The following is a 12,148-nucleotide window of genomic DNA, read 5'->3' as shown; positions in this document are numbered from 1 at the left end:
TGCTTGCAAAGTGATACTCAGACTAAAATATGGGGGTCGCCTTCTTATAACAGAAATCACATTTCTTTTAGACTTTTTGTTTGTGGCTTCTCCAGAACATAGGGTTAGAGAACTTATCAATTGTGTCCCACAAATAGTTAGTGTCACTTACTTGCTGTGTAGAGGTGCCCATGACAGAGAGACAATTGATTATTATGGAAATTTGTAAAATGTAATGAATTGATACCTTGATAATATTAGCACTGTTTTGTAATTGTTTATATGTTTTGGTGTATTTATATAAAACTAATTAATTAATTTCATTATTCAATGCAATGTTACAATTGGAAATTGTTGATCATATGTATTTAATTGAAATTCAATTTGTCACCAAGGTAACAAGTGTTAAGAATTAAATGAGAATACTAAATAAACAATCAGAACTTAATTTAACTCCACAAACAAAATCTAAATATATATTACCGTTGTAGTGAAGCTGTAGCTCATCCTGCAGGCTGCCCCTGGTCTTGGCACAGCGCTGTGCAGCAGCCTCTGTTCGCTTGGCAATAGAAGTAAGGTCAGAGGATAGACATGACAGCTCTTGAGAGGGATATGACCTGCACAGGGCATTCAGAGCATCTCTGGCCAAATCCATATCTCTTTTCTGTTGCTGCACTATGCTCTCTAGGTCCTGTAAATAAAAAGCAGTGAAAAATAAAAAGCTAATGATGAACATACTGTATATCTTCATCAGTGAGGACCCCATGTTGTGGAAAGGGCAGAGACACTGAAACTAAATATCTATCATGCAGAAGTGTTCTAGAGCATGAGTTTCAGATCAAAGGATGATGTTATGTAACTGTGTTATGTAACCTCTGACCACCAAAGAAGGTCATAATTGAGGACAGAAGTTCTTGCAGGGTAAAGTTTTCACAGGTCCACCTCGTTCTGAGGGACTGAGATGATCCAGGACTCGAGTTAAATCCAAATCCTGCTCAGTCAGCTTGTCATTGTCAGTTTCTTGGAATTTATTCAGATATTAATTTGGTCAGACCTTTGTCTCTCCCTCAGTTGGCTACAAAATATTTTAATATTGGTGCAGGAGGTGGGAAAATGACTATCAATTATTTAAATACAGAAACTCATTAACAAATTATTTTAATTTGTATTAAAATTTATAGCACCATACCTTGACAGTACAAATGTCTTTAGATGATCTAGCTTCAGTGAGCTCAGACAAGGAACCCTCAACTGCCTCCAGCCGCTCTGCCATCTGGGACATCAGGTCCTCTAGTCGCTGCTTTTGGAAACTGAAGTAGGTCAGAGTGTGTTTGGCCTGGTTGTACACCTCCTGCACATGGGCCATCTTCTTCCTCAGGTCTGACTCAAGGACCTGGTTTAAAATGTACAACTAAGATCTTCATCAATATAATATTAAAAGTACATTTAGGTACGAACATTTTAGAAATAGGCATGAAAACTTTTGCATCCCCATTACTAATTAAATGTAATTATATTATAAATATTTAATGCAAAACAAAATACAGTTTAGCCAGACAAGAAAACAGTAACATAAATACTATAGTATAACATAATATAAAACAGTGCTTCACTTACAAAGACCCTAAAACACCATTGCATCACATCAAATGATCTTGTCAAAGTTAGCCCTTGACAAGGCTAAAGTCATCCTCCTTTATTGTTTTTCCAACCCATATTCACCTGCATTTGCAGTGGGGTTTCCTGCAGTTTGGCTCTCTGCTTCAGCTCTGTCACTCTGTCCTGCAGAGCATCCAGCTTCTGCTCCCTCTTCTCAACCTCACCCTGTAGAACAACGTGCAGGACATAGACACAAAAACTATGATTTTTTTTAAAACCATCATCAGTCACACACTCTCTCATGCAGACTGTCCAAATCAGTCTGACCTGAAAGGTAGCCAGATGCACCTCTGCCCTCTCTTTGTCATTTAGATTGATGACACTGTCAGTTAGCTCAGCAATAGAGGTAGCGGTCCATTCGCTGATGTCCTGCTCCATGGACTTGAGGTCATCCCAAAGCACCACACAGTACCCCAGTCTCTCTGTGTTGGTTTGTATTTTCTCTGAGACCTGAGGGAACATAGACACCCACTCTGTTTATGTGCAGAACAAAATGTACCTCGATTACCATAAAACATACTATCTCTCTACTTAGTGTTTACTTTTCAGTGTCTCACTATAACAAGGGATAGCTGCTTTACTGGGAGAAGAAGGGAAATGAGACTTAATTGGTCTGACAGATGTGGGGATGAGAAGTGAGAGTGAGACAGAAAGACAGATAACATGTCTAGACTTGTTTATATTCCTGTCTCATTTGTGACAGCTGAGCAGCCAACTAAATCCCACAAGAGGAGAAAATGCAAAAGCATGAAAAAACAGACAAGAATAAATAATAAAGGTGGAATGGTGAAGCATTTGGCAGAGTGGACATAAGTGATTTCTTTTTTGTTTGGTAAACCACTTTATAGTCTTATTTTTCAGCTCCAGACCACAGCACCCACTGTTTTTAGTAAAATTAATGGTGCACAGCACATGTGTCAAGATCATGAATGTCACAATTTTAAAATGTACGCACATTAGGTTTAAGGATGTGAATGCATATGCATTTTTGCAGAGACACATGTGTATAAATAAAAATGATGATTTGTGAAGTCAGCAGCTGTTTATCAAAACATCTGTGCATGACACCGAGTGTGTTTCTGGCCACCACTTACATCCAGCCACTGATCTCTTAATGTCTCCATGTCTCTCTGTACAGAACATTTATCAGAGTTGGGAACCTTGTCCAGCTCTCTCTGGAGGTCTTCGACTGTTCTGATGAGGTGGTCCATGTCTTCTTGTTTTTCTCTTAGCTCACCTTGGACCGTCTCATGCTAGAGGAACAGAATAAAAGGAAGAAAGAACAACAACAGACCAGCAATATAAGGACAGATACTGTACACACTGAAAGGGAAGAGGAAGAAGTTCTCTCTTGACAGGTTAGTTCACTAACAGTCATACGTACATATAACATAACATATATTGTTAGGATTTTATAAAAAGAAAGTAACTTTTTCAAATTCCTCTCCAAATGTGCTGATTTTAATTGGAAGATTAAATCCTTATTGGGTTATAAGAGATTTTCTGCATTGTAAGATTAATTAACCATAACAAATCTTTTAAAAAATCTATTCTATTCTCTAAAATGCAGTTCTCACAACTGAAAACAGGTTACTTTTCTACTTCATCTAAAAAGATCCTTCCTAGTTATTCTGCAGTTTTAGTGTATACAGGTTATTTAAACAATTTAATTTGCCTACATGCTCTCTCATTTTTCTCTTGTATTCATTAAGCGGGCTATTACACATAGAATGTGTGTGAGACATGAATTATAGCTACATAATGTGTGATCTATATAAAGTTTTTTATACAAGTTTTTAAGGGAAAACTTAAGTTTCTTACCAGTGTGAAACTCTTTCTGGCCTCAAGAGCATTATGGTTATGATTGGGAAGATTGTGAGCAACAGCCTGAGCATTTTCCACAATAGTGTTAACGATTGACTTCAGGTGGCGGACCTGACGGAGAAGATCTACCAATACTCCACTCTGTTTTATACTTAAGGAGAAATACGAGGGAAAAAAGGTCAGAGATATTACCTTCTAAGATGCAGGATATTAGTTAAAACACTGACACATTCTATATCTGCTTCAATTGTTCCAGTGTGTTTCCATGTTAAAATAATTCCACATTTCTTATCCCCTTCAGCTTTTGTCCGAAATAATTCTACTGGCTCTCAAAAATTTGCACCAAAAACACATGAAGCAAAGGATTAAAATAAGATGACTAAGTCTAAATCCCTCTCGGGTGCTGTTTCATCTCCTTACCCATTGGTGATAAGAACTTGGACATTCTTCCAAGCTGTCTTCACCAGTGCTACCTCCCTGAGAGCCTCCCCAGCCAGCTCACTGTCTCTCTGAGCCAGCTGGCTTCCCTTCTCCTCTAACCACTGTTGGGAATCCTGCAGAGACTGAAGCTCATCCTCTAGCTGGACAAAGAAACGTAGCCTGGAAGAAATAAATGCAGAACAATAGGGATTACTAGCCTGATTTCTATATAATAAAGACTTTTTTAGGGGCTCAAACTTGAATAGAATTTTACTGTCTACTGTATAGTTTGGCTTAATTCAGTTTGTTTCTTGAAGTTACATACATTAGGCCTCACAGCATGCATTACAAAGAATATTCATAATTTTACATTATATGTTTTAACATCATAACTGGAATAGGAGCAATGGATGTGTCCACAGAGGTGTATAACTTTAGGAAAATAACAACAACAGTCATCTGCACTGTATTTATATGAAGCAATTAGTGTTCTTCTTTACCATGTACATACCTGTTTTGAAAGGCCTGGACAGAGCTTTCTCTGCCTGCCTCTTGCTTAACTTCAGCCTCCAATTTCTGTAAATTCTTCATCACCTCTTCCTTCCTCTCCCTGAACGAGCTCCACAGGGTCCCTAAAGCATCTGCTTCACTCTGCCTCCATCCCAAACCCTTCTGTACTTCCTCCAAAACCATTGTTAGGGCCACTGCTTGTCCTCTGCAAGATGTTCTTCCCTGAGGATGACCCACATCTCTGGAGTCCTGCGCCTCTGTGCCAAACAGGTGGAGGTGTGCCTTGCTCAGCTGTCCATCTAACCCAACTGCCTCAGCCTCAAGCCGGGCCAGGTCTTTAGCAACGTCTACTATTCCCTGATGCAGTTTTTCAGCTTTGGAGTGGTCCCAGCTCCCTCTACTCTCCACAGCCTCACGAAGGCGGCACACGGCCTTAGTTGCCATGTGATGCTTCTCAATAAAAGTCTTTAAACCAGGCAGGCATTCTTCACGAAGAAGAAGAAGACGCTTCGACTCATTGAGGGGTTGTAGGCAGTCCTCTCTCCAGCCCTGGACCTGCTGTTGGGCCTCTGGGGTGGAAGAACAGTGTAGGGAGGACTGTCTTTGATGGATAGTCTCTTTCAGTGATGCAATATCCTGCAGTTGCACCTCCTGCTCCTGCAACAAGACATTTAATTAGAAACATTTGTATGAGCTCCAACAGCAATCAATATAAATTTGCTTGCTACTGTATAACTGCTGTAATACACATGTATGTATGTATATATACAGTATATATACAGAGTATATATACAGAGTCTATAAAGTCCATTAATATTTACAGAAAAGTATTGATTTCTCACCCTCAGCTTGGTAGTTGCAGTCTCAAGATCAGCAATGTTAACCCGGGAAGAGCTTCTCAAGCCAGACAGGAAGTTTTCACTCCTTTGGGTTAGAGTCAGCAGTGCCTGATCAAACAGCTCCAGGTGTGACAAATGCGACTCAAGCAATTTAAACCTAAAGAAGAGATGAACGTTTGAAAGTAGAATATGACAGTGATTAGTATTGTGACAGCTGCATTAGTAAACTAAACTAAAAAGGTGATGAGAAACACGTTGGTATCAATATAGGCAGAGGCAACATGTGTGAATTGTTTGTATAACAATGTACAAAAGACAATTGCCTTAGTAGTATGCTTTTCTTCACAGATGTGCATCTGTCCTGTAGATGTTTGAGATCATCACTGAGCTCTTGGATACGAACTCCAGGTGCTGTGGGATATAGACACAGCCCGAGATTTACAAGACCTTGAAGGAGAGCCTCATATGATGGTATCTCCGCCTGCATGTCCTGTGAATAAATATTTTTAAATTATTCAACACAAAAATATCAGAAAATACACCATATAATTAATGAGTAAAATGTCTCACATTGAAAAGAAAATAACTTGTTTACATAATAAAAAGCAATTCATTGCAAATGTGTCTCATAAGACAACATAACTGACATGTGAGAGACAAACAAATAGTAAATTTTTTACCTGTACATGCTGTAGTTCATTCCTGAGCTTTACTTTATCTACAGAGAGCAGTGCAGAGTCTGGACAGCAAATACACTCACACCTATCCAGCCAGATTTTCATAGATGAATTCTCCTTCTCAAATCTGTGGATGACAAGGTGGTGTCTTATGAAATTAGAGAAAATATATGCACCGCTATGGTTAGAATGAATGTAGATTTAATTATTTTTTAACCTTTATTTAACTAGCTAGAATCCCATTAGACACAGTGGGATTAACTATCACAGCCTGTGATAGTTAAGTATCTGACCGTGGCTTAGTATTAGTGACACGTTCATAATGCTACAACCGTATCCCACCAGTGCACCTCATACATACACCGGCAGGGTAGTAGATGAGGTTGACTAGAGAAACCGGAATTTCTAAACACAAAAGCATTTGCATACCTGGTGTTTTTGATGTGATATGTCTTCTTACTATACCAGCTACTTACAAAAAGAATTACTCTGATTGGGTACATCCTGAAAGTAAACTTAATACTGTGGGTTTAGTATTTTAAACAGCAAGTGATTGGATCATTTCTGGCCTTACGAATAAAGAGTTTACAAAAGTAAACAGTTTCTCCAGTAAAAGTCTATGAAGTGATCAAAGAAAGTGTTACTATTAAACATTTACTATTTATATTAAATACAAGTCTATACTATAATGGCCCTGTCCAAAGTGTGCAGTAACCTGGTATAATGTACAAACAGATGCACACATTTACCTCTGCCACAGTGCTAGAAGGCTCTCTAATGTAGACTTTTTTTCGGCAGCCTTTCCCAGAAATTTAGCCTGTTGCTTCTGGAGGTTAGTGACCTCTTCTTCAAGCTGGGTCCCCTCTCCAAGCCTCTTGATGTCTGAATACAAAGCTATCAGCCTTGGATTCAGCTGCTCAACAGCCTGGCAGACCTCCTGAAGAAAAGAGGAATGTACTTGTCATCAGCTCAGGAGAGGATTTTAAACCACAGTGGCTACAAAGTAAACTCTTGAACATAACAAATACTAAAATGACAACCAAACTACGCTCAAGTGTCAATGTCACACTCTTGATTACAGATTTACCTGAAGATTTATCTGGAACAGAACATTAATAAAATTATTAAATTTTAATGATGATAATTCTGCAGAAGAAAAGGTATTTTCTCACCATGTGATCTTGGAGGATTTTGTAAGTCTCAGATGATGATGTACAGCTAGCAACTGGACAGTCAAGCTTCACTTTAAGATCCGTCATTATTCTTTTGACCTAGCAATTACAACAAACCTTCCGGTTATTTAAAAAAAATGTTTTATTTAAGTATTGGTAATTAGTAATAATAATAATAACAATTATTATTATTAATATTAATCATGACTTTTTTTTGGTAGTTTAGGTTTCTAAGTACCTGTTCAAGATTATTAATGTGTCTCTGCCTATAGGTGGAACTCTGGTTGAGTTCTCCCCCCAGCTGTTCTACTCTTTCCTTCAGGTCTTCCCAGTAGCGCGTTATCTGGGTAAGTCGTGCCCAGATACGTCCAGTCTCTCCAGGGGTCACAAATCGTGACAGGGCCTCAAAATCTGCCTCCATGTGGGCCAAAGCTGTCCTTCTCTCCTCTAAACCCATTCCTACCTCCTGAAGGGGTGCACCAGCAAAAAAACAAGAAAGAAGCAAAAACGAAAATACCATATATGACAAAATCAGACATAGCAATAGAAAACTATTTGATATCACATGTTGTTTCTAGTAATTTAATTTTTTTAATTTTTTAAAGCATTACCAAAAATAAAATGCACTGTGAATGCGTCAGTGCTAAAAGGATTTTCCAAACAAAGCTGAAAAAAGCTGAATAATAAAGTATGAAAGATATTAAAATGCTGAATGAGAGAGCACATGTCCTTAATATGCTGAACATTTTAAAGTTTGGACATTGTTTTGTAGCTGAAAGTAGGTTGATCTAGTCAAGTGCCCCTTGAGAATAAAGTAAATGTCGTCTTATTTCATCTTAATTTCAATAACCCTGATACTGTACAGCTATGTTGACTAATTTCACTTGTAGACATAATATCAAAAAATAAAAAATAAAAATCTAAGCAGCCACAGTGTGCTGCAGTAAGTATGAGAGTATAGACTTGTGTTAAAAGACAGATTGTAAAGGCAAAGAAATAATGAGATAAATGAGGTACATTACCTCCACTGTACAGATGTTTTTGTCTAAAGGAATCAAGGAGGAAGTTGTGACGATGGCCTCCAGCTCCTTCTCTTTCTCACTGATCCAAATAGAGAAGTTCTCTGATTCACTGCTAAAGTGCTCCCACCACCCACACATCATCTCCAGCTGGACAACACTGGAAAACACAAGATTAGACCCACATTGTCAAATATACTGCATTCATGTATAGGTCACATGCGTTAAACACGAGAGCAACACAACATGTTGGTAAAATATTGTCTTACTTGTTTGCTTTGCATTTTGTTTTAACACTCTTGTCAAAAATGTCAGTACTGGCACACCAACTTTAAAGGGCAACACAAATTTTCAACTTGTTTTTCGTGGCTTTAGTTTAGGGTGTGGATATACGAAAACGCTTTTAAACTTCTCTCTGACTTTCCTATTTTAAAATATTTCTCTGCTTCTGACCGAAAAATGCCATTAAAGTTGCCCTTTAATGAAATGGCTAATTAAGAAAGATAAGAAAATGTTTCTGCTGTGACATTGTAAAAACATAATACCCCAGAAAAACTTATTTAAGAAGATGAAGACAGATAGAAGTTACTTCTTGTTGAGATGGTCTTGAAGTTGTGTAACCGCATCTCTGATGGACTGGGCCTGCTGTAGAAGAAGAGTCTGATTCTTTGGACCAAGCCAAATATCTTCTGCCTTCTCCCAGAGGAGATCTGCTCTCACACAAACCTCCTCAATCCTTGTGAAGAGCTCCTATAGACAGACAGAAAGTCAATACGAAATGCAGGGTGTCTAGGGGTTCAGCGTTCATGCGCACAAATACATTCACATATAAACACACCTTATTGTGCTCCAGTTCAGTTCTCAGGCTATCCAGGCTGTTGAAAATAAGTTCTTTGTGTAGCTCATCACTGGTATTATTGATAAACTTCCAAAGTGTTTCTCTCTCCGCTTCCAGACTCTGCCAGGAGCTCAGAGAGGCCTTGAGATGGTAAAAAAAAATCGACAGAAAAATATTTGTGTGTAAAGGTTTATAAAGAAAATACTACATGTACACAACAATTTTTAGGTTTGATAAACAGATTAATTCTGTTGTACTGTAAAAGCGAGTTTTTTTTAGCTTCGCCTCCTGGCAAAAGTAAGGCCATTCTTATCTCAAACAAATCTTGAAAAGGCAATTTATACCTTTGTCAGCTCAAGATTGGATTACTGCAATGCATTTCATATCGGAGTCAACTAGTCTTCACTAACTTGCCCCCAACTGGTTCAAAATGCTGCTGCTCAACTGTTAACCAACAACCCCAAGTGTGAACACATAACTCTGGTTCTTTACTCACTTCATTGGCTTCCAGTACATTTTAGAATTGATTTTAAACTGTTTGTATTTAAAGCTCTTAATGGTCTAGCCCTGCTCTACTTAAGTGAATTAATAGTTCTTCGCAAACATAACAGACTGCTCAAAACAAGAAGACCCAACAAATGCATGCTGTGCTTAAAGCCTAGGATGGCCCAACTAAATATCCATCCATCCATCATCCATCTAAGTTTTCCAGTAGATTTGTATTCATTCAAAAAAGTGATTCATGTAAAATTAAAACATGATACCTGTGCATTCTCTACAATTACATGATTATTTGTTCAACAACAACATGATTATTTATTAATTATGTTTTTCAATGTTTTAAATGCATTTTATGGCCCTCCAGGCATTTCAATAATAGGACAATGATACAAGTGTATAAAAAAATCTGAGGACGACGGACTCAAACAAAATTTACATATTGATGTCCGGTTAGGGTTTTACATAGACCAATCAATGATTACAAAAGGGGCGTCTGTGGATGATCGATGACACGCAAACATTAGCTCATCAACATTTAAGAAAAATACAGGCTTGGCCTACCTGCAGTTTGTGGTCTTCTTCCCCTGACTGGTGGTCAATGTCTCTAAGAGCTCCCTCCAGTTCCACCAGAGACTGACTTAGCGCTTCTTCTTTCTCCAGTTGGCGACAGTGGGATACCAGAAGCTCTGCATCTCTCCTTTTAGCATGCAGGAACTTTAGGTTTTGCTATAAAACATGCACAGACAAGCACACAATGTGTACAATTATAAAGTCTATGGTTATTATTTTGTGAGGTGGGTAAATTGCCATGTTGAGGTTATCTGTAAATCTAATCCCACCTGGTGAATATGGTAAAGCTTTCTGGCCTCCTCCCAGTTCTCAGCATCCATAATCCTGCTGGTCTGCTCTTCGGCTTCCCTTTGTGTTCTAAGAATCTCTTCCAGAGCACCAAATACCTCATCCCTCAGCTCTTGATACTGGAACGTAGCAGAACCTTCCTCACTCCACTGTGATAGAACAGGAAAGGAAGAGAGATGGAGATTTTGTTGAAAATACAAAATGAGAAAGGCACATTTCTAACAGCCAGAATATCTTGAAGTACCTGACAAAGAGTAGAAACGAGTGCCCGCAGATCCGTTGAGAGTTTAGCCAGGGCTGTTCTCTGTCTCTGCACCTCCAGTTCAGAGCTAACCTCAGACAAACTAGCAAGGCGGCTTTTAAGCCACAATAAATTCTCCTCATGAGCATCCATTGCTTCCTGCAGTGACAAAAAATGGTGAAAGGCAAGAAAAGGAATGAAATTTACTGCTTCTGAACGATTATTGATGCAATGAACCATAACATAAAACCTGAATAAAAAAGCAGTATGATGGCTTACCTGAACAGCAGCATCTACTTGCTCCTGATGGCTGGAATTTCCTCCTGTCTCTCTCAAGAGCCTCATCTGCCTTCTCTGGGATGACAGCCAATCAGAAAGTTCACAGAACCTATGAAAGGAGCAAATTCAGTGATGAAAAAGTCACTTATTAATGTTGGAGGTACTGTAAAAAACAAACAAACAAAAAACATTTATTTTTGTTAATCTTTACCTCTCATTCCACTCTTTCCATTTATCAGGGTGCTGCTCCAGGTTGAGCTGGGTGATCCTGATTTGCTCTGTAACCTCTTCCACAGCCCTTCTGGTGTAGTCTATCATTCGATAAGTTGGGTCGTTGTCAGGCAACGTGTGACAAAGATCCTCCATGATCCTGATCCTCTTCTCACATAAAATCAGAGGCTGGCGTTCACGGAAGAAAGTCTGAAGATAGGAAAGGTAATTAAACTTGAAAGGCTCAAGATATGCTACAATATCAACATTAACTGATTTTATCCCTTTCTCAAACTCTTGGTTTAATCTGTTTTAAGTTTGTAGAAAATCCGAGGCTCACTCTGTGCTCTTTGATCACTCGCTCACTGGTACAAGTGCCAGACAGCGCTTGCATTTCTCTGTCCAGCTCAGCTCTGCAATCTTGGAGGATCATGGCCACTCTCTTTCCCTCAACCTCTACCTTGAGATGAAGCAGGTGAGACGGTACCTCACCCTGAATGTCCTGTGGAAAAGACAGAGAACACACAGAGGACAGGAGACATGGTAGAGGCATTCTGTATAATATACATGAGTTCTGATCTTACAATGTATATTCTCCAATGTCTTCATGAACACAATATTCCCTAAAGATATAGAGTAAACACTAAGAGGGTTGCATTTTAATCTAACTAGTACAGGTTAATTGGAAACAGAAATCTGCCAAAGCCAAAGGTCCTCATTGTTAAGTTAATGAAGTATCTGCTATCTGTCTTTAGAGGCATACAATAATTAGAAAGAGTGCTAAAGCATGGTGACCACTAACCTTCCAGTGTTTGTGCAGCCTGCGGACAGTTTCTTGCAGCCCCTGTTGTTCCTCCTGTGGTAGGATATCAGTCAGCTCATCACATGCTTTTAAGAACACGCTTAGCAGCCGCTGATCTAATTTGCCGAAAAACTCCTGTGCAAGGGTAAATGAAAAGATGAGAGAGAGACGAGCAATTCGAGAGTGAATGACTGAACCCCGTTTTGTTCGAAAAACCTAATTTCATCACTAGGTATTTTACATTAAGCCATTACAGTATATACACATAAAAGGAAAGAAATAGTAAAATGAATACTATCTGTATACGTCACAACTGTTTT

General features: G+C 38.7%; 1 protein-coding gene across 16 annotated transcripts in view; it reads right to left on the bottom strand.

Annotated features, from left to right (window-relative positions):
- The window catches only part of syne1a (spectrin repeat containing, nuclear envelope 1a), a 123,951-nt gene that overhangs the window by 79,010 nt on the left and 32,793 nt on the right, over window positions 1–12,148 (bottom strand). For 14 of the 16 annotated variants that reach the window (XM_067481338.1, XM_067481346.1, XM_067481345.1 and 11 more), the window contains 24 exons: window positions 11,829–11,963; window positions 11,367–11,528; window positions 11,028–11,236; window positions 10,817–10,925; window positions 10,541–10,696; window positions 10,278–10,445; window positions 10,000–10,164; window positions 8,938–9,078; window positions 8,689–8,849; window positions 8,103–8,259; window positions 7,319–7,546; window positions 7,081–7,179; window positions 6,658–6,845; window positions 5,912–6,035; window positions 5,555–5,721; window positions 5,235–5,388; window positions 4,394–5,049; window positions 3,883–4,062; window positions 3,460–3,613; window positions 2,733–2,891; window positions 1,906–2,088; window positions 1,702–1,803; window positions 1,169–1,372; window positions 463–670 (listed from right to left, as the gene is read on the bottom strand). In XM_067481338.1, coding sequence (XP_067337439.1) covers window positions 463–670; window positions 1,169–1,372; window positions 1,702–1,803; window positions 1,906–2,088; window positions 2,733–2,891; window positions 3,460–3,613; window positions 3,883–4,062; window positions 4,394–5,049; window positions 5,235–5,388; window positions 5,555–5,721; window positions 5,912–6,035; window positions 6,658–6,845; window positions 7,081–7,179; window positions 7,319–7,546; window positions 8,103–8,259; window positions 8,689–8,849; window positions 8,938–9,078; window positions 10,000–10,164; window positions 10,278–10,445; window positions 10,541–10,696; window positions 10,817–10,925; window positions 11,028–11,236; window positions 11,367–11,528; window positions 11,829–11,963 — 4,369 coding nt within the window. The remainder of the gene's footprint in view (window positions 1–462; window positions 671–1,168; window positions 1,373–1,701; window positions 1,804–1,905; window positions 2,089–2,732; window positions 2,892–3,459; window positions 3,614–3,882; window positions 4,063–4,393; window positions 5,050–5,234; window positions 5,389–5,554; window positions 5,722–5,911; window positions 6,036–6,657; window positions 6,846–7,080; window positions 7,180–7,318; window positions 7,547–8,102; window positions 8,260–8,688; window positions 8,850–8,937; window positions 9,079–9,999; window positions 10,165–10,277; window positions 10,446–10,540; window positions 10,697–10,816; window positions 10,926–11,027; window positions 11,237–11,366; window positions 11,529–11,828; window positions 11,964–12,148) is intronic. The other 2 variants (XM_067481333.1, XM_067481339.1) reach the window with 2 other exon arrangements.

This window comes from Channa argus, chromosome 17 (genome assembly GCF_033026475.1).
Source record: "Channa argus isolate prfri chromosome 17, Channa argus male v1.0, whole genome shotgun sequence".
NCBI lineage: Eukaryota > Metazoa > Chordata > Actinopteri > Anabantiformes > Channidae > Channa > Channa argus.
Note: the sequence above shows the minus strand (reverse complement) of the source record. Positions and strands in the feature narration are given on the sequence as shown.